Raw genomic sequence first — 13,299 nt, 5'->3', positions numbered from 1 at the left:
TGTTACTGTAAAAATGACACTGGCAGGGAAGGGGTTAATTTTATTGGAGAGGGAGGGGTTAATGTATGCCTGGTGCTTACTGACATCTGTGGGGGGAGGTGACTGAGTGACACAGGGACAGATCGCAGGTTCAGCTATGCTGAACCCTGCAATCTGACCCTGCCTGTCACTTAGGAGATCCGCCCGCTTGTGTAAATCTCCAGACTCGATTCCCCGACGATCGGGGAAGTGCAGCGGCGATCACCGCTGCTCCTCCCCTGGCCCGACTCCCGCTGTGACTGAATACAGCGGGAGCGAGCCTCCGGCAGCGCGCACGCGCCGCCAAGAAAGGGGAGTGTCTGGCGACGTAGGTCTACATCACCAGACGATAACGAACCACTTTGCCGCAGTAGAGCTCTAGTGAGCAGTGGCAAAGTGGTTAAACACAGTTTACTATGCTTCAGTTATGAATTGACACAGGGGTGATCATTACTGATTACTCACCATGTTTATTCAGCCTTGCAGAGAGGGGGTAGCAAACACTGCATGGTAAGGTGGAGGAATTCATTCAGACTTGCAGAGAGGGGTAGCAAATTAAGGTGGAGTCTGGCAGCAGCATTTATGATGGACTTAATGTGAGAGATAACCAGGAAATGAATTAGAAGCTTTGTGGTGTTGTTCGTTAAAAGGGGCATATTTTGGAGATGTTGCAGAGGTGGCATGATTTGGACAGTGATTGGATGTGAGGCCGAAAGGAGAGTCCAGGGCTACCCATAGCGCACTGGCATGCAGGGACGAACTGATAGTTGTGCCATCGATCTTGACAGAGAAGTCAGGGGAAGGGGTATGTGGGGGAGGAAATATTAGGAGCTCAGTTTGGGATAAATTGAGTTTGAGGAAGTGGCGTGACATCCATATTGATATGTCTGATAGTGATTAGTGATACGTTAAGAAACGGATTGTGTGAGCTGAGGGGTTGAAAGATAGATTTGGGTGTCATCAGCATAAAAATGGTATTGGAAGCCATGGAATGCCATCAGCTGGACCCAGGGAGGAGGTGTAGATTGAGAATAAGAGGTCCAAAAACAGAACCTTGGGAGACCACAACAGAAAAAGAAATAGGAGAGGAGGAGTTGTGAAGCTAAAGGTGCGGTGCGTTCGGTATGATGAGAACCAATCAAGAGTACAATCACCGAGACCAATGGAATAGAGTTTTTTGTTTTGTTTTTTTGAAGAGGGTGTGGTCAACTGTATCAAAGGCAGCAGAGAGGTCCAAGAGTAAGAGTAAAGAATAGTGACAATTGGTTTTAGCTAACAGTAAGTGGTTTGTGAGTAAATCCCCGTGTGTCTGGACCCCAGGGGAACTGAAACCCAGACATTTGATTCAAAGCACAAACTGTCCAAGTAAATTCTGGACAGGTGGCAACCCTAGTCACATCTGGTGTGCAGAAGGAAGGTAAGTAGGGAATACCCTGGACTAACAAGCAGACGGCACACGGGATGCACGACATGGGAACGCTATAGCTGAAGGTGAGCAGGGACCAGAGAGATAGGACTGAGTATCAAAGGATCAGCAGAGCAGGGGACTGGGGAACCTAGCAGGTGAGTCCCCTGCAAAAGGAGTATGCATGCCCCGTCCGGGTTTAGCGCAGACACGTCGTGAAGCCGCCATCTTGCTTTCTTCAGCCCTGACGTCAGACACCGTCCGGCTCCCGCATCATGGCCGCAGTCCTCCGCCCGCCCGGACTCACACAGTCAGCTGGCCTAGGGCCTAGCTGTCTGCACCAAAGGCCTCCCAGGACTCTGCGGACCCCCTTCACTCCATCTCGGAACTCCTGCGATCTGACACACGCTTTTACCCTTACCTATATGTAAGGGACTATGTTTTCATTGTTATAATAAATTACTATCTTGAACTCCAGAGGCGCTCTTCCCTCTTTCTTAGCCGGTTTTCAGAGCTGACTTCTCTCTTGCTGAAGAGCTGGCCCTGAGCTGTGGACACCTACCCCAGGTACTGGCCTCGATCGGCGGAACCTCCTTCAAAGACTGCTATTTACATGCACATGGACTTTAAATCCCCCCTGTGCTTCCCCCTCCCCGTGCTAACAGCACTGTACTTTTAATCACGATTTAATATTCATTTATGCTGCTATATGTACACCCATATCCTTAAGTGCCTATACACCTCTTGTCATAGACAGGATGCAACAGCTTGAAAGATCCAACAGTCAAATGATCTCATCAGCTATTTGTGCATGTTTATGCACTGGGAAGAAATTCATGATGCTGGTGCAATTTCAAGAGAACAACAGTTACCATTCTGAAAAATCTAAACTGGGCAATTGATTATTCCCCTATGATTGATTGTGAATATGTACGTAAACCCTAACTATGAACTTCTTTTATTTTCTCCCTTCCAGTCTAGTAAAAATACCATTGAAAACATTTTGTTACGTCTGTTCAAAAAGAGGATTTTACTTAATTTTCTGGTGATCCTTGTAACATACTTCCTGGCGTAAGAACACTCGCTATATTGTAACAAGGTTTGTCAACTTGCTGTGTACACTTCTTCAGTTGACTGGCTGCCCATCAGCCAAAAGAGCTCACAATGCAGGCCAACAATGTTGCTACTATTGAAGAGGCAGTGGCTTAGGCAGGCCTTACACTAGTAGATATTTGACCCTTTTTACAAAAAATATTTGTTTTTGGAATGAATGGACTTTCCTGAAGCACATACAATGTTAGGCCTTTTTACACAAATGCACTTAAGCATATGTCCATGCGAGGGTTGTATTTGTCCGAATGGGGATGCATGGGTATTCCCACGTATCCCTGTGTAGGCAGTCCCATTCATGTCAGTTGGGACACGGCGGCAGCATGGACACAGCCGCTGCTCCCAATTTGACAGTGCAGGTGCGTATCCCCAACTCACACTCTCTATCAAAAAGGGAGCAGTGGCTGTGCCCATGCAGCTGCTGCATTCCAATTTACATGAATGGGACACCTGTGCATCCCCGTGTGGGCAAACACGGCCCTTACACACGTATGCTTAACTACACCTGTTAAAACGCAGCTGTAGAAATTAAACAGGAACTGTCACTATACTGTAGGTAGGGTTGCCACTTCATCCCTTTAATCCAGGACACGTATAAATTACACAGGTTCTGAGGCTGATATAATGCACGAAGTGAGTTTAATGACCACCTTAATCAGCCACAGAATCTGTGTAATTAACGTGTGTCCTGGTTTAAAGGGATGAGGTGGCAACCTTAACTGTAGGACATAAGCTGAGGAATTAAATACAGCATAACTGACAATTTTTTGGCGGTAGTTCCCTTTAAAACTACCTGTGCCAAATTCAGGCAAGGATTTGTGCCAATTTTGGTAACTTTACCAACAAATGTGACAATTTCAGGTAGTTCCTTAGGCCGCAAGAAACTTTTGCTATGACTGCGATAGATTCCTGAAGAAATAACACCAGTTCACAGATTCAGACAGCTCTGAGCTGGCATACAGAGAGACGTCATTTCTCAGAGTGGGGCATGTCTGTAATGGGCAGCTGTCACCAATGCACAGAGTGCTCTGTCCTTGGCCCTATTCAATGATGGGCAGGGAGATACCTGGGCAGAAAGCTAAATGTAAACAAAAGCAGCGGGGATACTATTGATGTCATTACCCAAATTTGGCAATGCCCAGATTTCAGAAATAACAAGCTTACAAAAGAGGCAGACCTTATGGGGCACTAGTCAGCACCCGTTAGGTGGTGTAGAGCCTGAAAGGATACTGGAAGACTAGTTCCATATCAGGCTCTTGCTTTTGATCGACAGCAGATGGCGGTGAGCAGATTGTAAAGCCAATATTCAACTGAATTATAACTTTGGATCTGCCCAGTGCCATGTACTGTCATTCAAAAGGAGTGCAGACCTAATGGGGAACCAGTCTCCCACATCCCCATCAGGCTCTGCTCATCACACAATAAAACTCCTTGGCCATGCAACTGCGTAGTGGGCACTGTGGCTGGGGAGGGAAGGCACTAAGGAGTATCCACTATGGACACTTTAACTTTAATGTTGACCTCCAACAGATTAATGTACCGGTTTCTGACAGGTACACGAATTTGGTGCAGGCACCGACAATTTTGGTGTGGAGGCCCCACAGAATTCTTAAAGTATCTAGAACCCTCTACGATTTTCTCCCAAGGTGTGTGTGGGGGCATATACTACCCCATAAGCCTTCTTAATAGTCTCTACATAGTTACATAGTTTTTCAGGTTGAAAAAAAGACACAAGTGCATGTAGTTAAACCAATAAAACAGAAAAAATAAAAAATCATCATACAATCCCATAAACACAATCCTATACCCACAGTTGATCCAGAGGAAGGCATAAAAAAAAAAAAAAAAAAACCCCAGCAAAGCATTATCCAATTTGCTCCAGAAGAGGAAATACATTACTTTACTGATGATTACTGATCCCCCGAGAAGCAATCAGATATTCCCTGGATCAATTTTATCTATAAATGTTAGTATATCGAGTTATATTATTAGTTATATACATTTAGGAAAGAATCCATGCCTTTTTTAAAGCAATCTACTGAGCTGGCCAGAACCACCTCTTGAGGGAGAGGGAGAGTATTCCACATTTTCACAGTTCTTACTGTGAAGAAGCCTTTCCGTATTTGGAGATGAAATCTCTATTCCTCTGACCTTCTGTCTAAGCTCTTCCAATCGCCAATGTCCATTGGTTATTCCAATGTCCAATGAGACTGCTTCAGTGACCAGTGATAGAACTCCTACTGGGCAAGTGGAAGGCAGTTTGTTGAGCTCAGCCATCAACTCAGAAAAAGTCAGGCCCCAGTAAGAAAAAATGCAAAGAAATGAGAAGGGCATGCAAAAGGCTTTTTTAAAACAATATTAAAAATGAGTAAAGTTTACATTAAAGCGGAGTTCCAGTCCTTTTTGTGTTTATTAAAAGTCAGCAGCTAAAACAAGTGTAGCTGCTGCCTTTTAATAAACACATATCCACCTGTCCCAGGAACCAGCAATGCGGCTGTCCAAACTCTCAGATGTCTCCTTCGCCTCCCCCCAGCGCCAGCCTCACAAGTGTGGGCACCTGGCTGTAACAGCTTGCGACTTCACAACCGGGCATTCACTGCACATGCGCGAGTCGCGCTGCGCCTCCTCAATGGCTGGCCAATCTTTTTGGAGCCTATGACGTGTCCCAGAAGATTGCAGGGAGGGAGGGGGAGAGGAGAACTTCAGTTTGAGTTGCCTAGATGGCCCAAGCGGAAGTGGGAGTGGGCACCCTGTCAAAACTAGGTACCTGTCCCCCCCCCCCCCCCCAAAAAAAATGACATGCCAAATGTGGCATAGAAGGGGGTGAGGAGTGCTTAAAGTGGAACTTCCGCTTTTGGGTGGAACTCCACTTTAAGTTCCTTATAACATAATTCTGATACATTGTTGGTATCTGTCAGCTAACATTTTGGTGTTTCTGGTTCAAAAATCAGTTTACATCACAGTATAAAAACACATGTAGTGCATGTAAAGTTACTCACTTCTTGATTATCCTTAATAAACTCAGTAAAAAAATAAAAAAATAAAAGTTACTCACTTCAAATACAATGACAAACACAAGTCTAGCAGCAAAGATATGCCAGAACTGTACAGAGTAACTGTATTCTTCATCGGCTGAACGGTAATCACGGTACCTGCACAAAGAGCAGCACAGAAGTTTGTATCAGCAGAAATATATGCAAGTCAGCAGAGAGCAAGTGGACATAAAGTGACTTTTTTTCTCTTAATACTCAATGACACTGGATCATGTGTTCACTAGCATAGTTACCTGCACACAGTGGTATTTGGGTACACCAATGATGAGACTTGGGTCAGCTTCTCAAAGTCACCAGTACGAAAGGTCGACAGACTCTGATTAATGTATCCTGTGAGACAACTAAGAGAAAGAAACTGTTTAGAGTTCACACAGATATTTTCTTTATCTAGAAATGGCCACACATAGTACCATATAGTGTATCCAAGCCCACAAACAAATGTAATGTGTTGCAGCTTAGATGTGGTCCCAGCAAAAGTTCGTTTTTTTTTTTTTTTTTTTTTACTTTTATCTGTTGATCCTGCCAGTAACCCACTTGTTCTAGGGCAGTGGTAGTCCACTTACTATACGGGCAGCGCCTAACATCACCAACGGGCGGCGGGCCGCACAAAATATTTAAGTGAGTGTAATGCTACAGAAAGCTGACTGACTTAAGCCATACTACAACAGATGGCCAGACACTGCAGCCATACTACAAGAGATGGCCAGACACTGCAGCCATACTACAAGAGATGGCCAGACACTGCAGCCATACTACAAGAGATGACCAGACACTGCAGCCATACTACAAGAGATGGCCAGACCAGAGGCGTAACTAGAACCTTCAGGGCCTCGGTGCAAGAAACCATGAAGGGCCCCCCGGACCCCTGCCTGGGGCCCTTCCCTTCAAGCCTGGGGCTCTTCCCACTGATCCTGGGGCTCTTTACTTTTGTTGCGGGGCCCTTTATTACGGTCCCGCAGCGGGACCCTTTCACAAGTTCTGCAGTGGGCCCCCTTCCTGCCATCTTAGGGCCTCCCCACGATGGTGGAATGCCAGGGCCCGGTCTCAAGTGGGACCTTTGCGATCCTGGAAGTTCACCCACTGGTGTCAGTATTTTTTATTTTTTGGTATTTTAATTGTATTATTTTTTTACAGTGTCACTGACTAGGACTCTGTCCATTCAGAAAAGGAAGGAGCTGGTAAATTACATATTTACCGACCCCTTCCCGGTTCTCTATTGTGACATATCCCCTGCAGCAGCCAGCAGGAGAGGGGAGGGAGGAAGCTGGAAGTATAGCGGGGGGGACCAGGGGAGCACACAGGGCCCAGAGACAGCAGAACACAAGTGAACTGGATAGGAGGAGTGGGGCAGCATACAGAGGAACCAATCTCCTCCATTTTCCTCCTGCAGCTACAGGAGGAAAAAGGAGGACAGTGATTTCTCTACAGGATTCCCGCCACCCCTCCTATTCAGGTGCACAGGGGAGCCGCACAGGCCCCCTGGAGCATAGGGCCCGGTTGCAATTGCAACCCCTGCATCCCCTGTAGTTACGCCCCTGGGCCAGACACTGCAGCCATACTACAAGAGATGGCCAGACACTGCAGCCATACTACAAGAGATGGCCAGACACTGCAGCTATGCTACAAGAGATGGTAAGAGACTGCAATTATGATACAGGAGATGGTCTGAAACTGCTAACATGTTAATTGTTTGAGTCTGGGGACATACTTCAGGAGACAGTTATTATAGCCCCTTTCTAAATCAATGTAATTTGCTAATAGCAATGAGATAACAGGGTGCACAGGTACAGAACAGTATTGGATTTCTGGCAGGATCAAATGGTATTTGCACTTCTTAAACAGATAGATATAGATATTTCAAATGTTTAAATCTAAACTCCAGCAATTTTATTTTTTCATTCTTACATTGAACCAGCTTGGCTTGATGCAAGTCTGCATATCTGATATCCAGAGGGCTGCTAGAGATGCTATAGATCAGTGTAATAGCTAGCTGTGCATACAGTGAGAGTGGTGATCTTCTGGATTCTGTGAGAGTAGCTTCCCCTTCTGCACACCGATCACATGGGGGGGGGGGGGTCGCTCACTCAGCACCACCACCATTAATTTAAGGTCTTGTATTTTTCAGAATGGGTACAAGACAATCTCTGATCAGATGAGGTGCACTGTTGACGTCAATCTCCACCCCCATGTGCGATTTGCTCCCCTGTGCTTTGCATGAACAAGATGACAATGTCTATTTAAGGTTTAACCAGATGAAGGAAATTGGTATGGGTTTGCACATAGGGTAGGTATTTTGCCAATCAAGGGGCCTAAAAGTCCACAGAAAAGCCACACTATTACAATGATACCACAACCATCTACAACATAAGAAATGTCAGTATCACCATCAATTGTCCTTTAAGGTCCATCAAAACACATCACTGACCTCGATCTCATCTTTGTCTTTGAAACCATTACTAAAGTTTTGCGCTACCTTTTGTTGGAGAACATGAGCCATATGATGAAAACCAGCAGGGCAGCATTGCATTTTACTAAAATCCTCAGACTGTTTTAAAATGTTAGATATGGGATGTATTTGAAATAGATGAACTCACTGAGTTTTCAAAGGGCTTTATGACAGCTAAGTGGTTAGCTTTTTTTATTCTTAACCTGTAAGTTTAGGGTCCCGAGTGGAATTCCCACCAGGGACACAATCTATGCATACTTGGCATGTTCTCCCTATGGTTGTGAGTTCCTTCAGGTATTCTAGTTTATTGGCACAATCCAAATCTATAAAGCTGTTACTTGGCTTTTGACGGAATTAGCCAGGTTAGTGTGTGTGTGTGTGGCCGTAAGTGTAAGGACATTTTTTAAGCTTCTCTAAAACAAGAATCGCTGTGAACAGATCAGTGCTCTTTGAGGAGCACAATTGTACTGTATTTATATTTACAAATAGAACAAAAGATAACAACTTTACATTATTTCCCTTCTATCTATATCCATTTTTTTTCAAACTGTACATCTTACTCAATTTCTGTTTCACCGTTTGCGCAGGGTCCATATTTGTATTTGTATACGAGCCGTGGAATGAAGTCAGATGTAATGGCAATAATTAGACCATTAGTAATAACAGCTAGAACTCCAACTCCTTCAAGGACCTGCAGCCAGATACCTAAGGAGAAAAAAAAAAAAACATTTACAAGACCATTTATGAGAAACATTTTACAGTATAAAGGATTAAAGACCAAAGTGCCACACATATGGTGCTTTCACATAACAACTGAAGGACAGATGCGTTGCTCATTGTTCTCGGTGAGATGTTTACTATTCTACGTCCACCTCGATGAATAGAAGGCTTTGGCTACGGCAGCTTGGGGCTGTTGTACAGGAGGGTGGCACAGGATCTTGACTTTGGAAGCGATCTGGAGTGGTGTTTGTAGGAAATCATGGGTGGATTTACAGAGACCAGATGCTGAACATCTCAGAAGTGCTCTGGGCACAGGAAGATTTGGAGTTTCTAGCCATTTAGGAATGGGAGCTGGAGATTGTCTACAGATGGCTGCTAGACCCTGGTCAGCAGCAGGGCTGGGTTCCCTTTGCTTGGGACTATCAGAAAGTACCATCAGACAGCTCTGAAATCCCAGCTGAAGTGTTGGCAATGGGGCAGAGGAACAACGTGATTTGCCCACGTCCATCCACAGCTATGGAAGCAGAGCTCTTTTGGCGGACGAAGTAAGTGTTGACTCACCTTGATGAACCGGTTTCTGCACAGGACGAGCTTGGATGGAGGAATGCACCTGCTCAGCAGCCAGATGATGGCACAGGAGATGGAGCAGCCAGCTCATCTGCCTAGCAGGAGATCCACAGTCCTGGAGAGGAGGTGGTTTTCCTCCCCAGCATCAGAGCCACAATCTGGGAGCGGAGTAAGCCATCCTCTCTCCCCAACAGTTAGCCAGAGCGGAGGATGTGGGGTCTCCAGCAGAAGCACTGGCATCGGGGCAGAGCATTGCCAACCTCTTCCCAGCACCCTCAGCGGCTCCTGGGATCTAGGGAGAAGAGATAATGAACTTCCATCACCTGCCACCAGCTCCAGAGACTGGGGATTTAATAGAGTTTTCTGCGGAGGAGGAACAACCCAGTCGGCCTCCAGCAGAACAGCTGGCATCAAGGCAGAGCACTGCTGACTTCTACCTTAAACAAATCGGTGGTCCTGGAGGATTTGTGTGAGGCCACCGAATTGTGTTTGCCAGCAGAAGAGCTGGCCTCAGGGCAGAGCACCACTGACCACTTCCCAGTACCCACAGCACTTTCGGAGCTCTAGGGAGCCAGGGCGGGTATTCAATCTCCCCAGCAGCAGACTAGAATTTTGGAAAAGAAGGGAGGGGAGGAATCCAGTCCCCCTCCCCAGCGGCAGGCCAAGGACCAGGGAGAGGAAGCGGATGTCCTTCCTCCCCAATGGCAGATTTACAATCTGGGAGCAGCCGAAGCTGTCCTCCTCCCTCCCCAACAGTCAGCCAGAGCAAAGGAAACGGTCCTTTCCTCCCCATCAAGGATCCGTGCACCTGGGAGACAGTAGCAAAGATATGTCTTCCAGCAGCCAGATAAGAATACAGGCCATGCAGCAGCCTCTGCCTACCACCTACAGTGTCTCCACAGCTCCTGGTAGCTGGGGCAGTCGGCCCCGCTCTCCAGCAGCAGACTGAGCCCTGAAATGGAAAAAAACACCCAGCTGAAATGCCAGCAGCCAGACAGAGGGTCCATGACTGGGGCAGGGGCGTTTGGAGAGGACTGCAGGGGAGCCTCTTGCCTACTGACTATGGGCCCTGGCATTTGAGGGAGCTACAAGCATTCAGGAATATGTCCTATTATAGAACACAACATGACATTGCCACATTTAACAGTCAAGGAAGCCATGATGGTCTTTGCAAACTTGAAACCAGGAAGATGAACGTAAAAAGAAAGATGGTTAAGGAGATTTTGACAGCCTTGGGTCTTCTTGAATACTGGTCCTGGACTGTCTGGGGGTTGGACTTTCTGAGTAATCAAGGCTTGTTCAAGTGCCTAGCTTAGCTTACTCTTAATTAGATCACTGTTAGCTGTTAGTTTCTAGCTGTTGATTAGCTTACAGTTTGTGTTTATTTTAGCTGTTCATTAATTGTACTGTTAGATGTACTGATATTACTGTTTACAGGTTTGCATTGTTTAGCATAATGTGATCAAGCTCTTTCCAGATTTTGTTTGGCATATATTCTGTGTGGATTTACTTTCTGCGTTCCAGTTTGAACCCAAGCTAGTGTCGTTTAGTTCTTGGATGCAATATTCAGCTTTAATACCTGGTTCCAGAGTGGAGGAAGTTTTATCTTGAAGGAGGCACCCAGGTTCGGTGCTAGGGGGTCCATCAACGATGGATTCAAATTATTGAATTGCAGTGAAACACATGTTGCTCTGTGTGAGACGCTACCATTCCTTCTAAAAGCTACCCCAACACACATATATATAGTAGGTCAAAGTGCAGCTGTTATAGCACACCTGTAAATATTCTATGCATTGCAAACATAGTACAGTTTCAGTTGTTTGTCTGTTGAAGTGCATTAACAGCCCATTTAAAATGATTGTGCTGCCTTAGTCCAACACGCCATGATGCACTTAAACATGTGTGTTAATACAGTACATACTGGAGTGTGGATGGCCATAGAACATAGGTACAAATAACACTAAAGCTGAACAATGAGCAATTAAGACAAAAAATTCTTACCAATATCATTTGCTTTCCTTGGTACTAGTCTACGCTGTAAACGGGTCATTTTGATGGCGTCCAAGCGAATCTCCAACATGTTGTTGAGGAAAGCCAGGAGAGGAGCAAGAGGGAATGCAGCCACAAAGATTGTTGTAAAACTATACTGAATGACTAAAAAAAATAAAAAAAAATAAATAAAAAAAAAGAAGAAAAGTGAAAGACTGAAGACCGAGCCACAACACAAGAAACCTACTGTATTACATGCCATGGCTGAGACCTACCCATTTCTAGAAATTCATCAAAGAGACTGAATATGTGAACTTTGCCCAATCTGTAATTGTCTTTCCAGGTTTCCATTGTACGGTCCTCGGCACCCTGCTCACTATGCACCCTACTTCTTCGATCCTTCATCTTACGAAGCTTGTAACAAATGAATCTGCAATCAGAAAAAATATTGTAATTTTGGGATTTTTTTTAACATGGTCTGAATATCAAGGTTGTGTGGGTAGAATTCCTCCCAATTCTACTGACTGTCACAGTAATGTACTGTGGGCTGTAAATATAATATTTACTAGCAGGGAATCCCTGAAGCCAAAAAGTTTTTTCAAGTGTCAGAATTATTCAGGAGAACAAATAAAAGAAAAATTTAATTTTGGCATAGTCATATATAGATATTCTATTCTATATAGAAACTTTAAGCAGTGGCCTCCATATTGTTAGAAGGTCACTGAAAGTTTAAACTCCCTTTTAGGCAAAAGTGTCTATTCAACAGATTTATAAAAGGTTTACCCAAACATGCTGTGTTGACCTAAGGTAATAAAGAAATAGATACCCCGTTGACTCTCTCTAGATAAAGTCTAGCTAACACTATACCAAGATTATCTTGTCTGTGTGGTGATCATAAACCAGTCAAGTATTCTGTGTTTAAACCCATTTAAAAATAAGATTTACAGATACATTATAATCCTATGTAAAAATATTAACAATGAAATATATATATATATATATAACATACATAAATATGTAGGACAACTTTATATATTATAGTGGTTTCATTCTTGCTAGATTCTAGTTTTGATGACTCATCACTGCATGTCAAGAAAGATTTCAGTAAACCTTAGTAATTGGTAAAGTATCATAAAACTTTTCTAGCCTTGCCAGATGTCTAGTCTAGAAGGTCTGGGATTATAGGCTCTTTGTCAATATAAGGTTCAAAGTTTATTTGTTATATTGCTATATACTGAATCTAAGAGCAATACAATACTGCCATCTTTGGTGACTGATACTAAGTGAAGTCTTTGGTTTAGACAGTCATTTCCAATATATATGTATGTATATATATATATATATATATATATATATATATATATATATATATATATATATATATATATATATATATATATATATATATATATATAGATAGATATATTAAATAAGATATATTAATTATATAAATGGTGTTACCAGATTCAATCCTTACCTAGATACATATGGAGTTATTAGATGGACATGTAATAGATGAGAGTATGGATAGATTTTTATGTTGTTTTATGATATTCTTAAATGGAGAAATCATATAGTTTTAATATCCGATATACTGGACAACCAAGAGGTGTCACCCAATGACCTCACCAGTTAATGGATAAGTTAGCCCAACCAATGGGGATAAAGTTACTCCTTCTGGGTTTGACTTATGGTAATTTTACAGCCCTTTTGTTCAATACAATATAAAAAAGGAAACCCAGATGTGAGAGACACACATTACATTACACAACACACATTACACATACAACACACACGCTACTTGCATCCATACATATACTCCTCTATACATACTCCATTTTGCTCCATCATTCATCTGAAACTTTGAAGGACGCCAAACGAAACTCCTCCCTAACTGGCCACCATTTTGGGAAGGCAGCCATCTTAAGGACTCTGGTAACCACCATTTTAAGCTAGCAGCCATTTTAAATATGGTAAATATACCTTGCTGT

The 13,299-nt window shown here is 43.8% G+C and overlaps 1 protein-coding gene across 1 annotated transcript in view; it reads right to left on the bottom strand.

The window, feature by feature from the left end:
- Positions 1–13,299, bottom strand: part of ANO9 (anoctamin 9) — a 130,492-nt gene that overhangs the window by 15,046 nt on the left and 102,147 nt on the right. The window contains exons 18-22 of the mRNA XM_082269728.1: positions 11,584–11,738; positions 11,321–11,473; positions 8,593–8,737; positions 5,820–5,927; positions 5,589–5,685 (exon numbers count right to left, since the gene is read on the bottom strand). Coding sequence (XP_082125854.1) covers positions 5,589–5,685; positions 5,820–5,927; positions 8,593–8,737; positions 11,321–11,473; positions 11,584–11,738 — 658 coding nt within the window. The remainder of the gene's footprint in view (positions 1–5,588; positions 5,686–5,819; positions 5,928–8,592; positions 8,738–11,320; positions 11,474–11,583; positions 11,739–13,299) is intronic.

Source organism: Pelophylax lessonae (assembly GCF_965119305.1).
Source record: "Pelophylax lessonae genome assembly, chromosome: 10".
NCBI classification, from domain to species: Eukaryota; Metazoa; Chordata; class Amphibia; order Anura; family Ranidae; genus Pelophylax; species Pelophylax lessonae.
This window is presented reverse-complemented; position numbering and strand designations above follow the sequence as displayed.